The sequence below is a fragment of the Toxotes jaculatrix genome, chromosome 2 (assembly GCF_017976425.1).
Source record: "Toxotes jaculatrix isolate fToxJac2 chromosome 2, fToxJac2.pri, whole genome shotgun sequence".
Classification (NCBI taxonomy): Eukaryota; Metazoa; Chordata; class Actinopteri; family Toxotidae; genus Toxotes; species Toxotes jaculatrix.
This window is the reverse complement of record NC_054395.1, coordinates 3,484,307-3,512,261: the sequence shown is the minus strand read 5'-3', so window position 1 is coordinate 3,512,261 and position 27,955 is coordinate 3,484,307. Positions and strand designations below refer to the sequence as shown.

The 27,955-nt window shown below is 39.1% G+C and overlaps 1 protein-coding gene across 1 annotated transcript in view; it reads left to right on the top strand.

Annotated features, from left to right (window-relative positions):
• The window catches only part of LOC121192900 (voltage-gated potassium channel subunit beta-2-like), a 31,496-nt gene extending 5,054 nt beyond the window's left edge, over positions 1-26,442 (top strand). Inside the window, exons 2-15 of the mRNA XM_041054884.1 lie at positions 145-485; positions 2,015-2,058; positions 2,861-2,898; positions 7,019-7,098; positions 12,065-12,109; positions 16,432-16,476; positions 20,330-20,373; positions 20,485-20,571; positions 22,168-22,253; positions 22,808-22,928; positions 23,354-23,448; positions 24,673-24,793; positions 25,241-25,329; positions 26,353-26,442. Coding sequence (XP_040910818.1) covers positions 145-485; positions 2,015-2,058; positions 2,861-2,898; positions 7,019-7,098; positions 12,065-12,109; positions 16,432-16,476; positions 20,330-20,373; positions 20,485-20,571; positions 22,168-22,253; positions 22,808-22,928; positions 23,354-23,448; positions 24,673-24,793; positions 25,241-25,329; positions 26,353-26,442 — 1,326 coding nt within the window. The remainder of the gene's footprint in view (positions 1-144; positions 486-2,014; positions 2,059-2,860; positions 2,899-7,018; positions 7,099-12,064; positions 12,110-16,431; positions 16,477-20,329; positions 20,374-20,484; positions 20,572-22,167; positions 22,254-22,807; positions 22,929-23,353; positions 23,449-24,672; positions 24,794-25,240; positions 25,330-26,352) is intronic.
• Positions 26,443-27,955: the final 1,513 nt, after the last annotated feature.

Below are 27,955 nucleotides of genomic sequence, written 5' to 3'. Positions count from 1 at the left end.
ATGATACACATGACAACTGGTTTGAGAAGCATTTAAGGATTGTCTGGATGACTGGCCGTCATACATCAGCATGTTTATAGCCACGGCTCTATTACACTCCTGTTTGGTTGTGACACTAGAGTTTGTTTTGTTGTCAACTTTTAGATGCCCAAGCCTGGGGGCAGCGGAGGAATGCCACCTGGGAGTCGAGACAGCAGCGGGATTTGTCGAAGCAGTAGCATCAGCAGTGGAAGCGGTGGGTCTGGGGGAAAGATAATGTCTCTGTCATCCATGAGTGATAGCATGCACAGTGGCCTGAGCTGCTTCTTGTCAGAGCAAGCGCTTGAGCAGGAAGAAAGGCAGCAGCGCAGCCGCCAGTTAGCAGAGTTTCAGCGCCTGAAAGAGGTTCGTGCAGCTGCTCAGCTCAAAAACCTGGAGGATTTCCTAAGGATGAACCATGTATCACTCAGGGACAGCATGTCGTATTCCACTGGCATGATTTACAGGTAAACTGAAGTCATAAAATAAATAAATACAGTTGGGTAATGTGATTTCTAATGCTCCTATATTTTTCTTTGTGTTCTCTACTAGCAACTCAGCTAGTATTAGACAAAAAATAATATAACACCTCTTCCTGGTCAAAGATGGCAACAGTTCAGTGACGGCCTGTACAGCACTAATCATCTGATGCAGGTTGATGATGAGTTTTGCTCCCAAATATAACATTATGTTAATTAAAACTTTGATTGTGATAGGCACTAATTTCAGCATAGCTAAGCTTTCATTACTAGCGGGCTTTGTGGACACAGCACATGCTGTCCAAGTTTCACAGACTGGTTTTGTAATGTTTCGTTGCAAATGCATCACAAATCAAGAAACTGAATGGTGAATGAAATAATGTTTCGCTGCCTTTTCATCTTTACCAGTTAAGGATAGCTATGTAGGAAAAAATAATGTAATTCACTGCAGCTACTGGCTGCCACTGGGAAACTCTTATAGTGGAATGTTTACTTGCATGTTACTGAATGCACACATTAATATTGTGTCTCAGTCAATACACTGTAAATTTCAATGTGCCAACTTCCACCATTCCATCAGATCTGTTTTTTTTTTTTTTAACTGGCTCTCTTGCATGATTCTTTAGTAATGATTGGAGCTTCAAGTGCTTAAAAATTGTATATTAATTTCAACCAGGTTATTCAAACTGCAAACTTTTTGTTTCCTAACTTGTAGGAAATAAACAGTGGAGTGTTGATATGGTGCTCTCCTGCAGCACTGCACTGTGTGTGTCTGTGTGTGCATCACATGTACACATCACAAATTGTCATGCCATCCTTGTCTTTACCATCCACTGTAGGTTACTTTTAATGCCTGATTTAAAGAGTGTGATGCTTTCAGTCAGAAGATTTTACCTTAAACATAGATCTATTATAACATCTAGAACCTAATTACCGTGCAAATTAGAACCCCATCATCAGACTTGCCAGTGAGTGAGCCTCAGGATGACACTAGCCACACAGCTATGCATCATCACCAATGATGCGGTATATAAAGATGGACAACATTACAGCTTCCCAAAAGTGATGCTCAAACAGTACCATACTGCACCTAGTGGTTCAGGGAGTCCCAAGCTAGAGTACCCGTAGGACCATCAGCAGCATAACTTTGCAACAGTGTATTTTTAGTTACCTGGTGATGGTTGGTATGAAAGATAAAATAGTTGTTTCTGTGGTAAAGTTGTAAAATCATATCTCTGAACATGACTGTAGTGTTGCATAGTGTTTTGGCACCTGACAAGCCTTTTAATGCTGTTTAATTTGTTACACTAATGATGCAAATGTTTTCATTCATTCATTGTGCTGCAACATAAATGTGATTGCCCTCTCATTTCACTTCATTAATAATTAATTAATATTGATAATATGATTCATATTGATAAAATGATTTATTTTGTACTTTATAATTTGCTGTTGTACAGCTCTCTGGACTGTGATTTGTTTATTTTGTTTTGTTTTTTTTCCTTTTTTGTCTGCAGAAATCTGGGCAAATCTGGGCTAAGGGTTTCCTGTCTTGGATTAGGTGAGTGTCCTGTGTACCTGCAATTGCATCAACAAGGACAGCAAGACTATGACTATCTATGGAAGACACTGGAACACTTTAGTGCTTAGAAGCTTCTTAGCACTTTTATTCTTACAATTTAGTAAGAATCTATCCATGATACTGGCCAGGGTTATGAATTTTTGGTTCCAACCAACAGTTTTCGTACTAGTAAGGAGCATCTTTACAGTTGTACAGCTGTTGTCATGAACCTTTATTGTTTATTTTGTCAGACGACTTCGAGATCATAAAATAGAGATTTGGTGTGAAAACTTGCTACATGCTTCTTGCAGTGGGCTCCCTAGACATGTGTGCACCTGCAAATTCCTCCAATTATATAATTGTGTTCCTCTCAAACTTTGAAACCATGCACATGTGATGTGCAGCAGCAGCATACAGCTATCAACTGTGGACTGATGATGAAAATTATTAGAAACAAAATGTGTTTTACTCTCCATAATATTCATGGGCCAATGTCAGTGCTGAAATGTAAAGAAAATGGCAGTTTTGTGGAGGAAGCCTGGCTATAGCTATATAATGTTCATTGCCACATTTTAATCATGGAGTGTGAGACCCAGCTACACAAACCATGCCTGAGACTGCAGATTTTGTCTTCACTCATGTTCATATCTCCTTCTCCTCTTACATATCTGTGCACACTCTCAAATGTTTGCTTGCAGACTGAACAATCATCAGATTTGTTGCATTTCAATTCAATTTAAATGTGATTCTGATCTTTTATTGCTTGTGTGTGTGTTTTTTGTACAATTTTATTTTTGCACAGGCACGTGGGTTACCTTTGGAGGACAGATAATGAATGAGGTAGGAGAGAATCCCTAAGCACCTGTACAGTCTAATACAATCCAAGCTCAGGCTTAACAGGGTGTAACATTGAGAGAATAGTTTCACCAAGTAAAGTACATGGATTCAATCTTTGCCATAACCGACTAGTGAAGTGTTTTGATTGGAACAGGCTTTGAAGCTGGATGAGAGATGCAGTAAACTGGGAAAATAAATAAATAAACAGCCCCAGTTCAGATAGAAAACTAGAATTCAACTACTGTTCCATTATTCCTAGCTGTGGTATTCAAGCAATCAGGCCTGAATACTTGAATACTAATTAAGTAAACGCTTCAGACCCCATGGGACCCTCTGCTAAGAATATCAAGGGGGTGCCGAGAGGCAGGGGCTGGGACAGAAGACAGTTCACCTTGGGGCAGACCATCAGCTTGATCCCAAGAGCGAGTTACGAGCACCAGATGATGTCTCAGTGCCATCTTTGTCCTTAGTTCATTTTTAATCCCTTTAATTTGTGAAACTGACCATTCTCCCAGGCAGTTTGTGACAACAAGCATCTCTTATATAGCCTTACTGCAGTGTACATGTTGAGAAATGTTGACTGTAATCCACATTTTTTTCTGGCGTTTCACCGACAGAGGTGTGTTCAGTCCATCAGGTCTAATGAAAGATTTGAAGTGAACCAGTTCATTGGCAACACTTCTGTCAAAATCAGAGGGATAGGCAGGGGAAAGCAGGTTCTCTTTGTAAGACACTTCACTGTCAGACGTGGTCTCTGGCATGAACAGTACCCCAAACAGATCACAGAGGTGTATGTGTTTGTATTGTTTGTATGTGTTTGTATTTTTGGCTTAATTTAATGTAATATTTCAATTATATATGTAATGTGTGTATTAATAAAGTAACACTGTTTATAATCAGGGTAGCACAGGTTCGAACCCTGGTCTGGGCTCTTCTGGGCGGAGTTTGCATGTTCTCCCTGTGCCTGCATGGGTTTTCTCCGGGTACTCTGCCTTTCTCCCACAATCCCAAAAACATGCGCATTGGCCACTCTAAAAAATTGCCCCCAGGTGTGAGTGTGTGCATGAGTGGTTGTCTGTCTTTGTGTGTCAGCCATGGGATTGACTGGGGACAAGTCCAGGGTGTACCCCGCCTCTCGCCCATAGTCAGCTGGGATAGGCTCCAGCTCCCCGTGACCCTGATGGATCAAGCGGTATAGAAGATCGATGAATGAATGTTTATAATCAGATGGTAGTGATTTAACAAAGTCCTCTGAGGCTTTTGCTTTGAACAATATGTGCACCACCACAGACAGGAGAAGGTAATTGAGCGACTGCCATAACAGGACTTGTAAGCTTGCCACTTTTTGTTGCTGCAAAAGTCATCTTGAAACGAATAAGAATAGTTATCCAGAAATTAGCCACTTTATCTAATTTTTTTTTCTAATTTTTTCTCTTTTCTCATTTTCACCTACAAAGATTTAAATAAATTCTATTCACTATATGTGCAGGACTTACAGACAAATTGAAATACTGTTTCTCTCTCACCAAGTGAGAGGTGCCATTAAGTAAAAATAAAGATTAAAAAATAGAAGAGTAAAGCTTATGTACAGACAAGTATTTAGGTAAAATAAAGTAGAATAAGAAAGAAAACCTATGTACAATCAGAGTGTGCAGTATGGCAGCAGCATAGTTGGCATTAGTGCAAATTTATTAAGTGAGTAAAGTGCAGGATGAAACAGTGCACAGGAGATGGTTTATTAACAGCAGATGAAAAGTTGGATTGTGGTCCAGGGGCTGGGGGAAGAGGAGGGAGGTAGTGGATGGAGTTCAGCATCCTGACAGCCTGGTGGATGAAGCTGTCTGAGAGTCTTGTGGAGCCCGGAGACTCCAGTACCTTCTCCCTGATGGCAGGAAGCTGTGTGAAGAGAGTGTGTGAGGGGTGCCAGGTGTCACCAGCAATGCTGATGGCTCTGCGGGTGAGGCGGATGTGGAAAATGTCCATGATGGATGGCTGTGAACATCTTGCTGGCTGTTACTATGCGGTGCAGGGCCTTTCAGCAGGAGGCAGTGCAGCCTCCATACCACACAGTGATGCAGCCAGTGAGGATACTCTTGATGGTCCCTTGGTAGAAGGAGCACATGATGGGGGATGGGACTCGCGCTCTCTTCAGTTTGCAGAGGAAGTAGAGGCATGTTTGAACTTTCTTGGCCAGTGATGTTGGGGATGCTGCAGAGGTCTCTAAGGCTTCCCTTACTACACAGTGGTCCCACCAAAGGACTTTAGTGGAGTCAGCTCAGCTGTGTGTTTGCAGTGCACATTGTAACACCCCAGCATATTGCTGGCATTATCAAATGACTGGTCTCTACAATTGGATGAGCCTAGCAGAAGGCTGTCCACCATGGCAGGCGCATATCTGCATACCTGTCTTACCTTGCTTGCTAACAAATCTAAAGATAAATGTTAACCTATTCACATGAGCTAGGTCTGGAGTAGAACCTATGATGACAAAGAAATATTTCTCCCATTAACTCAGGGAACTCTTCCTATGTTGTTGACAGCACTCGGATATTAACTCTAAAATGCCTGGAGCTCGTCATTTACTATAAATGCCAGTCCTCTTTTTGCTAAAAACTATATCACTGCCACAACACGTAGAGAACATTTTGAACAAACCTCCACTGCCTCACATCCAAAGTTTACTTTTTAGGGCTGCATCAGTTTTTCCAGTGCCACTCAACTTCTGCATTAGTGTGTGGTTCACAGGTGGAAGGAGAGGAAAAAACAGGTAGGAGGTTCATTAAAATGAGGCAGCACAAAACCAGTTGTTGATATGTTGGAGGAAAAGAGTGTCTTAGATCAGACATCTCAGAACCAACTCTGTTTCTGGTGCTGGGGCTGCCACAGAACCAGGAACAGAGTACAGCAAACTAAACGGAACAGCAAACTAAATGGAGCAAATGCACAGCAGTGACAGAACAATGCTTAAAATATAAATGAGCCTGTTTTATTTATCACTCCCCAACCATTAGAGTAATTTACATTGGCATACAAAAACATGTTTGTTCAAAGCATGAACTTTGGTAAATCAGTCTGTATTTATCTAAAAATTGGTGTGAGTGATTCTTCTAGTATGTGTTGTCTGTTGTGCTTTATACTGTATGAAAAACTTCTTCACGCTTCCCAGCCATCTGAAGGCAGAAGGACACAGACATTGATAAATCTCTAGCTTGTGTTTGAGTGACTGGTGTGCATTATGGTTTTGTGCAGAATGCAGTGCCACTACGCAAGGCCTTCCAGTGTCATTAAATCACATGCAAATGACCCCAGGCTGCTACAAAGTAACACCACCCAGTACTTCCCCATACAATACTAAATACATCAGAATGGTTCATTATGACTCAGTTTTCCATAGTTCAATGCAGAAGATGTTAGAAGTTGCCTCCTTTCCAACTTTCATTTTATGGCCTGATGCGACCATTTATATTAAAAACTTCAAAACGCTCTGTGTTCAGATTGCGTTGCACTGCATCATTCAGACAACAATATCATTTTCTGGAGAAGCCTCTTTCCATTTATTGAGCTGTAGTTGTTGTGCATCACTGTGACTGGCACAGCTGTTTTAGGGGTAATGAGGCCAGTCATGTGACTGGCTAAACAGTGAATTTATCAATAACTACCTCAGTCAGCCCTTTGCATTTTGTGTTGCTCCCCCTAAATTTACCAAAATAGCAGGTGAGCTTGGAGATGCCCACACAGGATGTGTTCCCAAGACGAAACACTTTGCAGTTGCCATTATGCTTGCATAGTGAAAGTACAGCCCTAAAAGAGCTTTAAAGATCTTCATATCTGAACAAATAACTGTCAGACTGATGAAAATGCAGGGATCACCAAAGTAATTAGGATTTATCCAGTGGAGACCTTGAATATCTTTACAAAATGGTACAGATATGGCCATCAGTGTGGTTAAGTCTTTCTTTGATAGGATATACTATATTGTGAGGCACTCTTGATACAACTGTTTACATTGTGAAGAACCTTTCAACTTGTCAGCAGAAAGGGTTTCTCAGAGGATGGATGGAGAAAAATTACAATTGTTTCACAGTTGTTGTTGATTTTTATCATCTCAAATTTGTTGTTGAAGGTGGCAGAGGAGCTGATGACTTTGGCATATGAGAATGGAATCAATCTGTTTGACACAGCTGAAGTGTATGGTGCTGGAAAGTAAGTATGGCTCCAATTAAACTTAATCCACTCATGTTTAATCTTGGCTATATAAACATGTATGGCTGAATTACAAATCTGATTGCAACTGTCTTGGTTTTCTCACACTGCATGCAAATCAGCACAAACCCAACTCCAGAGAAGAGGATGGTATTGGTACACCTGAAGCGGTTTGCTAACAGCTGGAAATGCCAAAAGAACAATAATTTGTGCACTTATGCAGGTTAGTTACAATGATAAAGAACAATGATCTATCAACTAACACAAATGTAGGTATGGTGAGAAGGTAGGAAGGAAGGGCTTAGAAGGGAGATTCAAGACACTTTGAAAGTCTGAAAACATGATCTACTCATACAGGGCAACTGTATCAAATGCAACAAGTGAAAACAATCGTGCACAAAAATAAGTTTTTGATTTTTAATATCTTTTCAGAAGTTTCTAAACATGTTTTCACTTTGTCATCATGGGTCATTGAGCATAGCCTGGTGGCCAATAGTGGCAATATCATCTATTTATAGTTAAATCTACAACACAATAAAGAGTGCAAAAGGCAGCTGTAGGTAAAGAAAGATACTTAAGATCTTTTAGTTGTAATGTTATGACATTGGTCCATTGTTTCTCAAATTAAGACTAAACTGATTAAAACGTACGGACAGAGACTTAACAGTTCTTAGAATCCACGATCAATAGCCTAAGGTAGATGAGTTTATTTATGAGTTTATTTACGTAGATTATTCAAACATAAGGTATTAAAAGAAAATGGGACAATGTGATTAGGTGATCAAACACGTTAAATGAATTCTAACAATTCCAATTTCTGAAGATAAATTATACAACAAGTGATGATAGAAAAGAAAAAAAATTGGGAAAACTTTGTATGTTGCTTGTATGGAAAGTACCTAATTAAACCTGGGGGGCAGTATGGTGAATATATGGCGCAGTCCATGAGATACACATCTCAGCTTTTCTAAGGACTAGAAATCTGAGAGTTGCATTACATTATTGGGAACATTCATTTAGAAGGGTTTAGAAGGAATTAAGAGGGTTGGAGAATTTCACATTGTTTCATACAAGTGCTGAAAGGGAGAAACCATTACAATGGAATGCAGTAGAGGTATGCACTCCTCTATGCACTGTTTGGAAGCCCCATAAGGTAGATAGGGTGAAAGATAGTGAGTCCTTGGTATGGAAGGACGTTCACACCTTACTACTAATTACAGTCCTTGATGTGTTGTTTCTTTTGATGGGAGTAGCAGACAAATACCAATCAGAGATGAGTCTTGTGGTGATAAAGTGAACTCAACTTCAGCCTGTTAAAGTTTAGGGGTCAAAGAGCCACATGTGGCTCTGGAGCCGTAGGTTGCCGACCCCTGGTCTATTTACTATAGTGACTAAGCATGAACATATAAAATTCTGGTGATTACTGTACTATTCCTTATAGTTGGGTTCTAACCAATTTAGAGATTCATTTATCAGGTCGAGTGACAAAGTTAGTCAGTTAGTTCTAAAATTGCAGGAGCATTTGTTACATTGTCACCTCCAAACTCGGTTTCCTCTCCAACTGCCAATAGCTCCTTGACCAGGCTTTTGTCCTGGTTTCATGCGCTGGATTCCCTTCTTCAAGGCTTTTAAGGCTTTTATAGATCTGGGACTGCAATGTCTTAGTATGCTTGAAATAGAGGTATGTTATGCTGAAAGTTATGTATTCTAAGTCGACGATGGCAGCTATCACTGTTTTAAGTGTAGACTTGGCCTGAGAGGCTATTTCTTTAAGCAAATCATTGATAGGGCCTACATCTATAGTCAGTGGGCCTGCGTATTGTATTTGAGTGATCCTGTTGGGTTAAGCTCCAAAGCATGCTTGCTCAAAAAGTCTGCTGTCTCAATGCTGGTCTGGATTGTATATGGAAGGTGGCACTCTGTGGAACGTCAACCCATAGGTAGTTTGATATTGGTGGAGCAAAGATAATGGATGTCCCTATTCAGGGTGCAGATGCGGGAGTTAGGGGCTAAATACAGCTTAGGGTTACTGTCGGGCAACAACATGCGAAGTGTGTGCTTTAACATGCGTTTCGCCCTGTGTCACTAAATCTCTAGTGCCAGTGGAAAGTATGTCTTGTTCTTGGGAGAGAGGTATGAGGCACAGAGGCATCCTGCTCATGGCGAAACTGTCAGCTGAAGACCCAATGTCCTGAAGAATGTCTGACATAAGCATAGTTACCAGTTGTGTGTGAGCACAATCCACCTGCAGGACTGACAGGAGGATCTCCACTGCACATATGGTTTTGAGTTGGGTCTTGCTATGGATATTAAGTACCAAAACTGCGCCCTGTACCATACTTTCTATGGTTTGTAACTGGGCCTGTTGTTTCTAGTTGTTTCTGAATTTCAGCCTGCAATTCACTCATGCGATGCTTGATGGTTGTGATGTTAACAACGTGCAGTCAATGAACTGCTTTCCTCTCTTGCTGACACCACTCAATTCTGGGTGGGTGAACTTTTGGAGCTGTTGTGTTTCATGTGGGGTCCCTCTGATGGCCATTAAGACCAAGGACAGTCCAGTGTCCCAGTTACTGTGGTTGGTTGCCACATACTTTTTAAGGATGTTCACCACAGCATGGTTGGCACGTTCTACCTGATCAGACACTTGAAGTTGGTGACTGATATGAAAGTTTTAACACCTAATGTCTGCCAGAGCTACATGATGAGCTGTGAAGTGCATGCCTCTGCCTGACTTGATGGGACTTGGAAGGCTGAACCTTGAGAAGACATGGTTCATTAGCAGGTAAGCAGTTGTCTGGGCTGTGCCATTTATGGCTGGTAAGCACTATGCATGCATTAGCATCACCCCAAAGCACCATGAACACAAGAGAAGTGTGGGATTTGGAAACATGGACCAGGATGCTCTTGACTATGGCCGGACCAGGATGCTCTTGACTATGGGCGGTCCGAGTCCAACACAGCGTGGACCATCATCAGGTCAGAAAGGCGCAGGATGAGTTTGTTCATAGCTGGGTCGAGCATTTGAGAGACAAGGTCTGAATTCGAAATTGCAGGTGAGTGTGAGACAGCAGTGTTACTGTCCAATGGATGTGGTGAAGCAGGAGCTGCACAAGAGCGAGTGAGCACACAGACAGCAGGGGTCTTGACAATTGTGAAGGTGCACAGGCGGTCTGCCTGCCGGGGTCCATTACAAGTTGATGCAGGATAGCAATAATGATTACAAGGTCTTATAAGTGTATTTATGTTCAAAATTAACAAAAGTTATGAAGGAAACACTCATTCAATGGATTTGATGTTGTAACTTTATGTAGGTCTGTCCAGTTTACTTGGGCCAGTAGTTTGCTGTGCCACGCTGAGGTTCAGTATAAAATTTGGTGCACATTTGGTGCTTTTACACAAAGTCAATCACATGGTGTAAGATGCAACTGGCTTCTCTACCCCAAGTCTAAGGTTCATGCCAGGTGAGTTTAATCACGGCTTTCTTGAATGCCACACTGGAATACCCCTCAGAAACATTTCAACTTGGGTGCAATGTTTTCCAATGCTCTCAACCTGAGACTTGCATCGTGCCTGTGGGCCTGCAGGTCCGACTTGCATCACCTCCACAGGTCTTTTGTCTCTTGTCCCTGGTCTTGTCTCAAGTCTTTCGCCCTGTCTCGTATCTCACATCAGGTTATGTATTATCATTGTTTCTCAAGTCAGGTTCTGTATTATTTGTTACTTTGTTTCTTGTTTGGTTTTTTCACTCCTCTGGCTGTTCAGTCTTTCTCCTCGCTAAGAGTGATTTTGTGTTCACGTTTTGTATTTTTGTTTTTGTGCCTTTTTCCCCTTTATGGGTGATCATTGTTTGCGACTTTGCTAGAATAAAAGCTATTATTTTTGATTTCGTCTGTGGGGTCATGCCTTTGGGTCCAAGTCCTTGCTCTAGTCATGATACCTTGAAAACTAGTGCAACAACAAGTGTCACAGTGACAAATGGGAACTTTTTTGATGTGGGTTGACATTTGGGAACACTGACCAAGATTCAAGAGTATGACAAACGTCAAAATATAAGGGTCAGTTCATTATGTTTTGACACAGATGCTAATACACATTTGATAGTCAGGTCCACTCAGCTGCATCACACACCTGCATCACACACTTAAAAGGCCATTGCTGTTTGTCAGATTTTTATCAGATTTTACAAATGTTAAGGTTATAAATAAAACAAAAAAACACAAACAAACAAACAAACAAACAAAAACCCATTGTAACATACTTGCTGTAAAAAATTAATTTAAAAAAATCTATAACAAGATAATTATGGATGAGAACAATCTGTGGTAACAACTGTCAAAATCCAAAGAGTTCCATGGTAGATTGAAAAACCACTCCAAGACCTCAGTTCCCTCTTCATGGGGAACATTAGGTGCTATGACATAAAATGTCAAATACCAAAAAACTAGTATCAGATACTGTATCTATACAAGTGCTTATCAGGTTTCCTGTGTCTTTAACTAAATATGCAATCTCATTAATGAATAATCAGCAAAAGTAGAGGTAGAGTCTCACCATGTGTCTATTGTGTATAGACAATTAAAATAAATTATAACTGTCTGTGAGAAAATGAATGGAATAACCCATTTCATAATTCTATAAGAGCCTTAAATTGTAAATTAGTGTCTCCCAACAAAGGTGAGTAGAACAAACCATCCCTTCACTATATTATGTAGTAACATTCCCTCACCTAATTTTTTTCTATTTATAGTAACCCCAGTTGTCATTCACTGGGGCAAATGACAATTAAAGAGTCATGTTGAAGCACCGGAGCAAGCGTTTCAGTGCATCTTTCCTTTGCTAGAGCATATTCTGGAGTAAAAGGCCTTATAAATATGAAATTACTCTAGTTAAAAAAAATGTATGTATTAATCAAATCTCTTTCCCTCTCTCTCTCTCTCTCTCTCTCTCTCTCTCTCTTTCCCAGGGCCGAAGTTGTCTTGGGAAGTATCATAAAGAAGAAAGGCTGGAGGTAGACTTTTTAACTTGCGTGTCTGCTCTGTACAGACCAATCTTAAAACTACAAGTGTCTATTATAAGATTCAGCTTAATACATATATGCATGACTTTTTTTTTTAACTTTAATAATGTTTACTGCATTGGCATCTGCATGGTCAATTGTCAGACTGCCACGTTTATTCTGGCTCAACAGCTATTCAGTCTCATTGCTCTACATAGCTTTGCATACTATCCTCTACTGCTAATGCAAATATACTCTACCCCCAGTTCAGCACTGCATGGTGACATCTTTTACATTATTTTTACATTTTATTTTCATATATTTAATTCAACAGCATAACTCCAGATTATCAAAATACAATTCAGTGGCTGATACATACAGTAATTCATCATTTCACCTGTTGATGTGTCCCTTTATTAGAAAATCAGAATCAGAGAAACTTTATTAACACTGAGGTGCCTCTATTACTGTCACAGCTGGGATCATACAGGGTTGGACAGATTATCTAATGGTTGAGTTTCTTGGGGATCATAATTACTGCCTCAGTAACTTGGTATTTCAGTCCGGTTGACGCATGGAGACAATAACAAACTCTTACAATGTGTTTCAGTCAAAATATTATAATGTACTCTGATCATGCTCCACTCCCTATAGCCTTAGACAAAACCAAAAATGCAATCCCTCTTTGCTCTTAGACAAGCTTTTCATGCAATTCAGACAAGGTGACCAACATTTTTCACACCAATGTGTGGTGTCAGACTCAAGTCTACAGTATGGGAGACATTCAAGATTGTAATTCAAGGACATGGTATTTCATATCAGTGAGCATTTAAAAAGGATGTTCTTAGATAACTCCTGCTTAAACCCAGGCTTCGCCTGAAATTAAGGTTTAGGTTAGGTTAGGTTAGGTTAGGTTACATCACTGGGGGGTGCAGCTCTCAGAATTTTCTCAATTCTGAAGCTGAATTATGAGTATTGTCATTGAACAGGTTGAAAACCCTATGTGGAAATAAAATTGGTTACCTTTCAGAGTAGGTATATTGATAGATTGTTGGCAAGAGCACTTATATATGTCTAATTCCTCAGCTGCCACACATTATGAACTTGGACTCTCCATCTTGAAATCTCATTTTTAAAATATTGTATAGTTTATACTTTGAATGATTTATTTCTCAGTTAGCAACAGAATTTTCCCCAACACGACCTATGACTCAAATATCTGTTTGCTGTTGAAAAGTGGTAATACAAGTGATGCTTCTTACAGGCCTTCAAGTCCTCTTGATCAGTGATTAGAAGACCAGTGATCAGAAGAACATAGAGAGAAAGAAGAACATAGAAAAAATACTAATGCTAACACTACTTTTGCTACTACCTCTAATAATGTTAACAAGAGGAGGAAGAAGACAGATGGAGTGCTGGCTGTACATCTAGAGAGCATCAGCAGGTTGTGGTCTGCTGGGTCAGTAGAATAGTTATTGTCGTGTTTTGGAATTCATTCATTCATTCGTTTTCTACCGCTTAATCCGTCAGGGTCGCGGGGGAGCTGGAACCTATCCCAGCTGACTATGGGCGAGAGGCGGGGTACACCTTGGACTGGTCGCCAGTCAATCACAGGGCTGACATACAAAGACAGACAACCACACACTCAATTTAGAGTAGCCAATTAACCTATCCCATGCATGTTTTTGGTATTGTGGGAGGAAGCTGGAGTACACGGAGAGAACCCACGCAGGCACAGGGAGAACATGCATACTCCACACAGGGCCCAGACCGGGGTTCGAACCTGGAACCCTCTTGCTGTGATGCGACAGTGCTAACCACTGCACCAGCGTGCCGCCCTGTTCTGGAATTATTAGTATGAATCATCTCTGCACCATTTCCAGTGCTCTTTATTTGTTTATTGTGATTTTTTGTTTATTTATGTCCTGTGCTATATGATCTGTAATCTAGATTTGGGCTGCCCAAAGATGTTCTATATCCATGGGCAGCTCATTCTTTTATATTTCTTAAAGTTAGCTACTGGACCCAAATGTAGACTGGGATCACGCCCACACCAGAAGACACTCATACACAGACAGGGAGAAAGACCAACAGAGGACAAACACAAGGGAGGAGAAACACAGCAGGAACACATAGGATGAAGATGACTGTCTAACCATAACAAAAGATCCTGAAAGGATCCATACCTAACCTGCACATAAACCCTAAGTAGAGTACTTCTTTATTAGGGACTGGAAGCCAGATTAAGTTGTGATCTTGGTTGAGTTGAGGAATAAGATGACCCAGCCTTAAAATTCCCATGCCACCCATGCTAGAAAGATCAGAATGTCCTGAATAAACACACACCAACCATCACGGACAAGGTGAATTGCTATCTTGAAAGTTCCCCCTTGCACTTTATTAATGTGGTTGTAGTGGAGGAAAAAAACTCAAACAGGTTAACTGGATAAAATAAAAGAGGAATGAAAATGGAAATTAAAATATTTTTTTATCAACCCTTGTAATGTGTTAGAAAGCTGCCCATGTCTTTTGCGTTAGCAGGTCAAAATTGACCCGTGACTTAACCCAGCCCAAAATACTCAAAGAACAATGATTATCATCCAGTATTGTTTTTCACCTCATATCTAACTTTTTATGCATTCATATTCATGTAAACACTGCATTAAATGTTATTTTTTTGACCCAGTGGACCTTGGACCACGGATCTTACAATATGCCACTTGTTTTCATTTTAAAATATGTTTAAATTCACACATTATCTTTGTTATAGTGAAGACAATGGGTAATTATGTTATCTGACTATAATAAATTAATATTAGAACATTGAAAACAAATTTTTTTTTAAAATTTAATATTATTAACCATTGAGACATCTGTTGTGTTATGGGTCAAAATTGACCTGTACAGATTTATGTTAGGGCAGAGACCATAAACAACAGCAACTCTCTCTCAAATTGAACATTGAACAAAGATAACATGGACTGTCTCTGTCTGTGCATGTTAAAACATTTTCAAACTGAACATTGACAAGATGTGTGTGTGTTAGACAGATGCTGCGGCAGAACGAAACTGAAAAAACTCACATGAACCTTATTTATAAAAACCAGCATGCAGAGAAGTTATTGTTTATGCCACTCCCCCAAAGATGGTGGAGAGAGTGTAAATTAAGCCAGATTTGATCCACAGAGCATCCAGTTCACTCCTTTTGAGTCTTTTTTTTTTTTTTTTTTTGCTTTATGTGCTCAAGACTTTTCTTTAACTGATCACCAAGCCTTTTCCCTAATCATTTTTTTTAAATTTTTTCTAAAGTTTATATTCCTGCACTTTGTTAACATGTATTTTAATATTTAGCTGGATCAAGTCTGAGTTTGTAACCCAATACCAAACTGAATGGCCTTAAGTTTCATATGTGAATGTGATGGGAATTAATCTTTCTTACTCTAGAGAGCTTAATTTAATTGAGTGTAAAAAATAAATAATTCAGTTTATCACTATGGCTTATCAAGAGTAAACCATAAATCATATGTAAGAGTATTACATGGAATGTTAAGAAAAGCATATGATATAAACAATAATCTCAGTGAAGAACATTAAGGCATTGTTCAGAATGATGTACTTGGCTGCTTAACTGTCAAGATGATTTCACATATACAGGACTTGAACCAGTTTTCTCCCCTTTTTACTGTGAATGTGTGAAGGCCATTAGGCAGATCCAGAGAGTTCCCGAAGAGCTCTTTTCAAACCTACCCTGTTATCTCTTAGGGTAATTCAACAAAGAAGGGGGTGTCTGCACTACACCGGTCTGAATATATTGGCAAGGCTGCTGTGACATCAGTATCATTCTGTCCTCATTTTCATGGTTAATAAACCCAGTTTTAAGTTATACAACTCTTATACTCTGCCAACAACCAACAACCAGGTTTACCATCCACTGGCATAAAGGTTTCCTGGTGCCTCTCTCTGATGATCTGGATTCTGTTTTTCTCCACTCTCTTCCCCCTTGCCCACAATATATCCTCTGACCTCTTTGTATATCTTGACAGAAAATTTGAAGAAACCCCAGGTGACTTTTTAAGTTAAAAGATTTGTTCACTAAACTTAAGGACTTCATTGGAAAAAGGGAGGTTTTTGCCACTGTCCTTGATATGCAGAGTGCATCCCAGAAATTTCAGCTAGTCCAGTAAGGTTAGGTTCGTTTTTGTGTCAAAATAGGCAGTGTGCTTGATAATATATTATAATGTTTTTGTTATTAAAATATATTGATTTCAGATGTATTTGATAAAATGAAGCTTCCACAGTCTGATCTCTGTGTTTATATATGTTCTCACATGCAGGCGTTCCAGTTTAGTCATCACCACCAAAATCTTCTGGGGCGGAAAGTATGTATTATCTTTTTCTCCCCTTCTCTTTCCCTCTATCTGTCCCTGTTTCTGGTTGCAGTGAAAAAGACAGATTCCCTACTACCCTTTTCAGGTATGAAAAGGAGGCACTGAGAATGTGGAACCATTACATGTAATGATGTGTAATTCACTCTACGCCATTTTATTTCTCTTTAATAGAAATAAGAAGGGAGCTGTAGTTCACCTGTTCAAGTGAACTACAGTTCACAGTTCATGCTATTACTTAATCAGCCAGACAGTTCTCACTGTTCCCTTCTTTTTTTTATTAAAGAGAAATAAAATGGCGTAGAGTGAAAAATGGCGTAAAACCAGGGAACTACACAATCAAACAGTTAATGAATGTTTGATTGGGCAATGTAGAGTTGCAAATTAAATCAGGGAAGACACCAAGGCTACTCTGTCTGAGTGGGATCACAGCTTATTGCTTGGACTATCAACTGCAGAGCAAGTTGGGAAAGAGGAAGGTCTGAGGCAGGAGAGATGCCATGATCAAATAGAATTGGATGTGATCTCAGGCAGCACATCAGTACTTGGATTTAACACCTATGATAAAGGATCATGGCAAAGTCAAACACTGGCTTAAATGATAAGAACAAGACACAACACTGGGTGAGCAGAACTTATGCCATTCAGAGCAATTCGCACTGTAATAATAACAGCCGAAGCAGAATAGAGGAGACCAGATTTATAGTTTGACAACAACAGCAACACTATTGAGATAGAGGCAAAATTGAATTGGTTTACAAAAAATACCAGTAGTTAGCTGAAGAAGGGGGGAGACTGAGGCATAAATGCAGTCTTTCTGATTGAACAGTGACAGGAAAACATCCATCAGTCCTCTCTCATCCTTCACCTTTGGTTAACAACAACACTGCTGTGGACTCGCTGCCTCCTTCTTAATCTCACTAGTATCCTGGGGTAGAGGTTTTTCTCACTTCTTCTGTGAAAATCCTTGTGAATGCTTTAATCATGTACAACAGAAGCATCTATAAAATGCAGATACAGCTTCTAATTCCAATTCCTGACCTGCCCTGACCCACAGTCAAATATATGTTGAGAGCTGTTGCTGGCCAGAGAAAATAAATTCACAAATGAATCAAATTAAAACAAATGGAATGTTGCAGTCATAAATTCCTGGACATTATCATCATGGTGGAAAACCAGAAGCACTGACAGAGGAGGGACGGGTTATTTTTTGATACTGTGTTGCTTATCTAATAAGACAGGTAAGGTCCATTATTCATTCAGATGGGTTGCCAAACAGTGGATATTGGTCATATAACCAGGTTAAAACAAATCATACTTTGCAATAAAAATAATGTTAACATAAAGGTTTTGTAATCAATAAGGTGAGAAGATGCATCATAAATATGCTTTAAAAGCTCGTTCATGAAAGATTAAAAAGGTACAGTGTAATAGATACGTTTAACAATGTACAGATACACATCTGTGTAGTTACAAATATTCTGTTGTATTGAGAAGAATTCATGGTCTTAAGAGGAAGTGGTATTTGAGAGTAAAAGCATTATCGGTTATTCATAGGTTGAGATGGGTGAGATCATAGAGTGGTACGAGGAGAGAGAGAGAAGGAGGAAGTAAGAATGTCTTAAGTTTTGATGGCAGCTGGCGACATTTCTACTCAAAATTTGTCGTGCAGCTGTTCACGTGTTTGTTAGGTGTTTGACAGCTCAGTTGCCTAATGAGTGTATTTTGTTTGCATTCATCAGCAAAGTCAGTGGATTCTTAGCCTCTGTATAACCAACCCTGCTTATGCAATAGATTTTAGCTCATCATTTCTGACATGGAAAGCTTGAAGGGACCTTTTATTTTATTTCTGTTTTGATATATGCCAGTTTGTGTATGTGAATGTGGGATTGAGGAGAAGCTATTACCATATAGATATGAAAGAAGAAGGATTTTATCAGTTCAAGAGGATGCCAACAAGGGATAACAGGAGCACCTGCCACTTTCCAAAGACTGATGAAAAAAGCAATCGACTTTATGAACCTTCACCAAGTACTTGTTTACATTGATTAGCATTTTTGGAAAGATTCTGGAGGAAAATGAAGGGAGACTCCAAAAAGTAGGGCTCAAGATTTCACTTGGCAGTTCTGCCAGTTCAAACAAAGTTCAAAGGACCCATTTTGAGCCAGGTGGAATCAATGGTGCTCTGAGGCATTCAGAAAAATAAAACACTGCCACACTCTGGCTTTTGCTGACCCCAGCAAACCATATGTGTTGCACATGGATGCCAGTCTAGCTGGAACACCCAGAAGGCCTGAGGCCAGTTGCATTTGCCAGTCGAAAACTGAGTCCTTCGGAAAAAAACTATCCCATTCATTAGCTGGAATTCCTGTCTCTTAAGTGGGTGGTTGTTGAAAATTTACATGATTATTTAGATGGACCTGTGAGTACTGACAACTATCAACTAACATACTGTATGTTTCACACACTGGGACAAATGCCCAGGCAGGAGCTAATGGCACCTCAAGGTCAGTATTCCCTGATAAGGCAAGTGATCCATGCTCAATCATAATCAATGTATCAGAAACATCTGAGAGTGCATTGTAGAGAAAAATCAACGTCAAAGAGTCACCCTATTGCATCAAATAGTTACCACAGGACCACTGGATCATGTTTTTATCAACTTTCCAACATGGAAACCTTCAAGATATATTCCTTTGAAATGGCTTTTAATTTGAAATGGTTACAGCAAGTGTTGAGTTTGTATTAGCAGTGTAATGCAGTAAGTTCAACAGGGCAAACGGAGTGGATCAAAATGAAGTTTCGGACTACAAAGACTACAAATGCACTTATCCAACAGAGGAAATTAGAAATAAATGCCTGACTCTAGTACAAACCTGCTTCAAATAAAGGCCTATTACTTTCTGCAGCTGAAACAGGGAAAAAAGGACCCAGTCACTAATAGAGCTGAAACACCAACCACAGCAGCACAGCTTAAGCACATACACTGTAGATATAAGGCTGGCTACCCGGTGTCTGTCACCCAAGCTCTTTGCACAAATATCTGTCCATTGTTAGTTATTATGGTCTGAGACATCTGCTGTGGCTTAGATATTGCCTTTACACTCACCCCATTCCCATCCTGTCACCGAAGCAAAGAGCCTGGGTGACAGTTTGAAGTAAAGCATAAAGGTATCACAAGTACTTTTATTCAGGACTAGTCATCTATAACACAGCCTGATGCCCACTGGCATCAAAGCCTCTATTGCTAAGGTACTTGGGTTCACTCTGAAAATTACCTCCAAAAAGACATCCTTTTCTTCATTGTGGTCTCGGTGATTAAAATTGAATGAAATAATTGAAAAATTGAAACAGATTTCTCACAGGCACGACCAAATCCTACTGTGGCTATGCTGAAACACTTTCTGTGCACACATAAAGTTGTGGAAAAACATCCTAATCGTCAGACATGTTTTACAATTGCTTCACAATTGGTCCCTCAACTGCAACATCACAGCTACTGTACTGTACAACTTCTGTTTGTATGGTGCATCCTGTGGCTGAAGATTCAGTTGACTCAATCAATATGTGTTGCACTTTACAGCTTCAGTATACTCAGTGCACTGTGGCAAGTAATAGATTCCCAATGTAATCGTAGACCATTCAGAATCCCCCACCTGTCATGCTGCTTTTTTTTAAAAATATGTCTGACTGAAACAGGAGTCACATAGAATTTAGTTATTTGCTTTGTGCTTATGTGTACTGAATATAGCAAAACCCAGTGTGAACTAGATATTACAGTTCTTCACACACTTTGAAATGTTCCAGTTTTCAAGCCTTGAGGAACTGAAAGATGTTTGTTTTTCAGAGCAGAAATGGAAAGAGGATTGTCTAGAAAACATATAATTGAAGGTAAGGGCACAATCTAGCTGTTCATAGCTGCATGTGCCACCATACCCACAATAACGTCAGAATGCTTGTATATGATAATGCAATAAATATGTAATTATCTTTATGAAACAGGTCTCAGAGCATCACTAGAGAGACTTCAACTGGAGTACATAGATGTGATTTTTGCAAATCGACCAGATCCTAACACACCTATAGAAGGTGGGTGTGCTTATCTCCCAGTAAATCATGAGTCTGGTTTCTCTGGTTTCTAAAGTGGTGAAATTATACTGAGAACTCAAGTTTTGGCAAATCTTTCATGGGCACAACCTACATACCCAGCTCTGCTCTGCTGGTCATCCCACAAATGCATGTTTCTTACAAATGTGTCACCATTTAAAAGGGAAATAAACAGGCTTTCAGATTTATTGCCAAGAAGCACTGTTACAACAAAGAAATAATCTACCAAACACACATTTCCTTACTTTTTATATTTAGTTTATCTGTGAAAATACAAATTGTGATTTCTTTTTGTATTTTTGCCCATCATCACCATTTTATGTGAATGGATGTCAAACAAGGTGAGCTCATAAATGTGTTGATAAGAGTCATTTTAAGCTGATGTAGACTGTAGACATCATGACTAATAAACAATTTTGAGATGTCTCAAGTAAGAACTTTTGAAATATGATTAGTTTACTATAGTGTTTTACTATACTTTTACTGATGGAAATAAACACTGAGCAGATTGGAGTGGTGTATTGAAAATACTGACTTTGGTCAGAGGAGGAACTTCTGTTTCTGAATTTCAATTCAATTCAATTTTATTTATATAGCGCAATCCACAATCAAACTTGTCTCCAGGCACATGGCAAAGACTGACCCCAGAGCAAGCACTTAAGGTGACACTGGCAAGGAAATACTCCTTTTTAACAGGAAGAAACCTTGAGCAGAACCTGGCTAATGAAGACAAGCCAGTATGGGAGTAATATGATCTTTCTTGCTGATTCCATTCAGTGGATGGATTAATGATGAATATGTGAGAATATGTCAGAGTAGTTCTTCTTTAACCATGTTAAACCGACGGGAGTGCCGGCGATCTCTTTTGCATATCAATTTTTAAATGCCGGTAAAACTGCAACCACATAAGATAGAGCAATAATTCTTTTTGCATATTAAACTGGAGGAGTAACACTTACATATCAAACTTTGAACATGTCTCAGAGAGCTGTTCTCTTCCACGAGTGGGTGTGCAGAGAACCAGTAAAAAGTCGCAAAAAATCCATAAACAGCGCACACAATAAAACTAGTATAATCTAGATAGCGGGTGTTCGTTTTGTTTTTGTCTTAGTTTATAAATTTGAGTGTATCTCAAAAACTAGCCAATGAATACACTCAAATTTATTGTGGTTTAAAATTATTTTGTGCAACTTTTTTATATTTCTAATTTTGAGGGATACAGCTAAGACATCTCTGTATTTAGAAAAATATGTGGCACCACAGCAGGTAAAAATGTAAAATATGTTCTGGCGGATTTGGTTCTATGGCAGGTTTAAAAGGGTTAAATTCTTCTTTAAATCTTTTTTTCAGCTTCTTTGCATTCGTAAACCTTCTTGAACCTACCCAGTACAACCTCAATGTCAGTTAACCAACATACTTACTTATCCAATAGCCTGGTAAATGGAGTGTGTATTCATTTGGTTGCTTTCGCTTATGCCACAAGCTTTCATGCAGTATTGTTGTATTGTTTCACCTGGTTAGTTCACTCATGTGCTAGAGACAATCCTTTGACTTAGCTAATGTGGGCTGTTTTGGTAGAGACGGTGAGGGCAATGACCCATGTGATCAACCACGGGATGGCCATGTATTGGGGTACATCACGATGGACCTCCATGGAAATCATGGTGAGTTCACACAAAGAAGTCTCAAAATATCCTGTAAATAATCATATAAACATCATATGTTAATTTAGGCCGCACGGTTAGCTCAGTTGGTAGTGCACGAGACTCAATCACTCGGGGTCGTGGGTTTGAGCCCCACTCCGGGCGGCACCACCTCCCATGGGCTCACCACCTCTGGGAGGTGCCGTAGGACTTTGGTGCATTCTGGACTGGGCAGGAGTTGCAACCTGGGACTAGTCCCAGATAAGCGGCAGATGATGACATGTTTGTTTATTTCTTTTGGAACAAATATTCAGCCCACTGCCTGAGTTGGTGTCATGTCAGAATTATGTTCACCCTAAAGAGATTAAGTAATGCTAGTGGTGGTGTTCTCCATTGGTTCAAGTTTGTCTGGGACAAGTCTGTTTTGATTCTCAGATTATCCTTTGGTCTATTGATGAGATTGATGTTGGTGTTTGGGTATGTTTTCAATTAGTCCACTTTTGGTTCAGTCAAAAATGATGAAGAACTTCAAGGTGCAAAACTATTCATAAATGATTCCCATGTGCTTGCTGTAGGAGGCATACTCTGTGGCACGACAGTTCAACCAGATCCCACCCATTTGCGAACAGGCAGAGTACCACATGTTCCAGAGGGAGAAGGTTGAAGTGCAGCTCCCTGATCTCTTCCACAAGATAGGTAAGGAGCTGCCAGAGTCAGTGAGGAAATCACTCCCACACAGGGAAAATTAACTTAAACCTTACATACTGTTTGGGTTTGACCCATTTTGACATTTGACAGCAGTAAAAATACCCTAAACATCATTCTTTTAGCCCGAAATTATATATAAATTATATAAATACACAAAAATGAAAATATTTTAAAATTTTATACTTTTGTACAGGTGCTACAGCTTTTTGTACACTAAGGCTGTTTTGTGTCAGTGGTGACAGAGTTCAAGGGAGACCTCAACACTGTCACGAGAACTGTCTGTGCTCCCACGGCTTTTGCCCAGGTTCCCGCAGAGACAGACACAGAAGTCAAAAGTGGAACAAAAACAGCTGAACATTAGAAACTTGCTATGTGTGATTTGGTCCATTACAAGGCCTGTTTTGTGCATGCAGGCATTGGTGCTATGACATGGTCTCCACTGGCCTGTGGGATCATCTCAGGAAAGTATAACAATGGGATCCCCCCTTATTCACGAGCCTCACTTAAGGTAACACTCTTACTTCTTCTACTAATTATTGTGTCATTCTGCTGTGTCCCACCTCTCATTTATCCTCTGTTTCATCTGATTAATCTTCATCTTCATTCACTTCCTGAGTTTAACCTCCTTCCCTTATACCACTACTACTACCTGAAATCACAGTGGAGACAAAGCAGTTAATTGGAAATCTATCCTTAGATTTATTTAGAATTAAATTCTAAGGTTAGGTTTTAAAATATCTATCTCTGAAATTTCAGCAGCACAGATCACAGGTTTGAAAAGATGTTTCAAAGACATTTGAATACCTCACCAATAACTATTTTTCCAGAAACAATCTCCCATTTACTCTTTACCGTGTTTTCACTGGAACTACTTGCCATTGCAGAAATAGTCTGTATAAGTGCTGAGGAAGCTACTTTGAAACTGTTAGTGCAAATGAAGCTACAACCTACTTAATTTGAAGAATTTGAGCTGCTGTAACACAACACTTTCACAGGAAGTAGAGAGCTGTACAGGCCACTCAGAAAAGGAGGCAGAAGCTATTTCACATCAAGGAACACCTGCTGTTAAGTGAAATAATAAACATACATTTTACTTTTCTTTGACCACATTCACACTCTTACTCTCTCTCTGTGATCTTTAAATGACTTAAATATCAAGGTCATTAAATGTACTGAAGGGGATATGTATGTATGGTGTGCCTTTTAAAGCAGGACAGTTATTGTTAGGTGTGACCAGCACCTTGACAGTTCCCACCTCTGTGTACTTGAGGACACAGATATCAGGTCACATCCTGGTCCCCTTCTTTCTCTGATCCGCGATGTCAACACAACCAGCTGCTTTAGTCTCTCCTGTATCAGCAGATAGGGTGCAGAATCTATGGTGGACTAAACAACTGTGGGATGCAGCGTAGTCATTTCAAAATAAATATTTTATTTTGTATTTTATGTTCTACTGTTCTATAATATAGAATAAATTAACACACATACTGAGGGGTCATTCAAATTGATACATTTTTTTTCAAACTTTTGTTTCAAACTTTGATAACACCCTGATGAAAGAAAGAGTCTCCAGAGCTTTCCAAAAGTAGTTCTTCTTATAACAATGACAGTTTACTTAAAAAAATTGTTCTAGCTGGACAAGTTATCTCCTGTGGCAGTCATGGCAGAATACAATACTGGAATATCTGTCTTGCCGTAAGGCATGAGCTCTGTACTGTGCTGTCTACAACAGGGTTATCAGTGGATGAAGGACAAGATCCTGAGTGAAGAGGGGCACCGTCAGCAGGTGAAACTAAAAGAGTTGCAGGCAGTTGCAGAGCGACTAGGGTGCACTCTGCCCCAACTGGCTATTGGTAAAACAAAACCGTGATGTACTGCTCTTTGTTCACATCCATCATACCCTACTACGTGATTGTCAATGTTTTCTTTTTTTTCCCCTGGCATACCTTACATTTATGTCTCTGTCATAATACCTCTGTTAAAACTGGTTGTCACTTCATTGCAGCTAATTCCAGGGTTAATTTTGTTTTTGTATTTTGTAATTTTTTCATTCTCTTTCATTCTTTTTCATTCTTCTACCACCATCTTTGATTTCCCATGTTTTGTGGTAACCTGTGACTAGCAAGTAGAAATATTTAGGGAAAAAAATTACACTGCGACTACACGACTACACTTCCACAAATGTGTTCCAGCACACATACAGCGTTGTTCTAATCCCTTAGCCTATGTTGTAGTCCAGATGACTTCATAACAATGGATGCTGCTTTCATCTTTTCTTCCTGTGTTGCAAATTACCACAGCCTGGTGCCTGCGGAATGAAGGGGTAAATTCTGTCCTGCTGGGTGCTTCCAGAACTGACCAGCTGATGGAGAATATCAGAGCCATACAGGTCAGAAACTTTAAAAGGAGTACATAGAACCAATTTGTTAATAGTTTCATAAGTGTAGCAAACATTTAATGGTACCAAATAATCTTGAGTCTGTATTTGGAAGACTTTATAATCGACTTGGTTTGATCTATAGCCATAAAGTTTGCTAACACTCTTCAACTTGTCAAAAGTCTAATGCTGTTTTCCCAGCTTATTCCCTGCTGTCTCAAATGCCTACAGTACCCAGTCCTGTCTGTCCTGCTTACAGAAATGTGTGAATTAACTGCGGGTCCAAAACTTACCAAAGCATTGCATTCATTTTCAAGCCGTGACATTCGTACTGTAAAGGTCTGGGGCTTATGCAAAATTGTACTAAATAATTGTCACTAAAAGCAGAAATACAGATCAACCAACATAAGGTTGGTGTTTATTATATTTTGTTTTTGTTTTTTACGTTACAGTTCTTATTGAGAAATGTCACATGACATACTGCTGAATAAGGCTCTATTTTTAATTAACAAAGTTAAAAATGTCAGATTTTTAGTGAAATTTCTTACTTCTAGAATAGATCACAGAAAATTCTAGGTTTGTTTGGCTCATAGCAGCTGTGTGTGTACATTCCCCTGACACACCTGTCACATATTCAAGTTTGCAGAAATTTTTTCAGTTTCTTGGTGAGTGATCAATGCCAGTCCCTACTACATGTTATTAAAAAATGCAGCCATTTTTCAAAAGCTCTGGCCATAATTTGAAAATTATTTTCCACTTGTGTAAGGTGTATTCCTCGGTGAGGTTCACAAGGTGTATCAAAATGACACGCTTTATTCAACCACTTTGGTTAGTTATCAATGCAGTCCAAACCACACAATGACATACAATGACCACAACCAATCATGCAAACACAACAGAGACCTTGGTGACACTCAGAAGTATATTGCTTATAGAATAAAGCTGTTTCCAGTAAGAGACTGGTTCTCTCTGCAGCTGAGGTAAGTAAATTGTTTGAGAAACTACATTAATCCTTACTTCCTCCTCATTCTACAGGTTCTTCCAAAGTTATCATTAACCATTGTATCTGAGATGGATGGCATCTTGGGAAACAAGCCCTACAGCAAAAAGGACTTCAGATCCTAGAAGGAGGAGCATGAACTGCTACGACATTTAGGAAACAGTGGATCATCTGGAATCAGTTTCCAAAAGACACGACAAGCTAAAAATGTGTCATTATTTATTTCACCACATCAGTGCAGTCACTCTAGTTTTATGATCCCGTTATGCAATTTCTGCATTATGCAATACTTAGTCTAACAACTGAAACATTGCCTTCCAGGATACAAAAATAGAAACAAACATAAAAGCACAACACTATGTTCTAATTAACTGAGCAAGTGAACTGTTGAATTAGATGTATCATGGTGTACCCAACCAGTCTTCCTCACTGTCTATACAGGATGTTACAGTGTGCTGTAACTTGTTGTATTTAGGTGCAGTCACAAATGTGTTGGACAAGGCATGTAAACCTGCTGAGCACAAAACATTATGGAGTGTTGTTTCACTGAAATAATAACATGCATGTTTAAATAGCATTCCTTTTTGTTATACAGATTTAGCTTTAATCACAGTGATTTTCCAAAGACTTCTTTCCTTTTTGTCACAATTTAGGTATTTTATTATTGGTACATCAACGTAGTCTTATTTAAAGTGACTAAAACAAGACTACATCAATGTAGTCTTGTTTTAGTCACTTTAAAGTCATATTTATTGTAACTTATTGTTTGATATTTTTTTAATCAACTTATTGTTTGATAATTGTTTTATTAAGCTGTATTTAGAAACCTAGAAAGTTGCAGTAGTGTCTGATGAAATTGCATCAATACTTCAACAAAACTAATGAGCCAGCAATTTATAGACAGCTTTTAATTCTGTTACAGAATTAAAAGCTCTTCTTTCTTTTATGCATGTGTTTGTCTGTGTAGCTGTTTTGTCTTGGCCAAAGTGTGAAAATGACCAAAATGTTCACTGTTGTTGGTTGTTTTTTGTTTGTTTTTTTACATTACATCTGTTATTGAGGCATATTGTGCAAACCACATGGCATACTGCTGAATAAGGCTCTGTTTTTAGTTATTAGTTGCAAATGTCAGATTTTTTGTGAAGTTTCTTAGTTCTTTTACAAAAATATGGACTTTGAAGTGAGTCCAGCTTAATTGGTACTTTGTTGATTTGTGTCAAAATAAAAGTCTGTGCATTATCACAGAAAATCCTAATGTGCATGAAATCACAGACTCATACAAAGAACAATCAAACATTTGATTTCAAACCACTGCTCTCTCTGCTTGGTTCTCTCTCTATAGCCCTGTTAGTCTCCTGAAATGAACATAATATGTAGTGTTGAAATACTTGCATCTTTTCACCAATGAATCAATGACTGCGGTTCTATGGATGCAATACTCCCATCTTTTTTTCTTTTTTTTTTTTGTCAGCTGTTAAATGTTTCATGGAAAACTGGAGTGGTCCACCTGTGTCTTAATCTGATTATTTCTGTCCATGTAACAGTCATAAACAAAATTCAGTCATAAACAAGATGCAGTTAATGGTCATCCATTACAAAGATACTGTTTGTGCTCCACTAAATTCCATAATAGTTCAT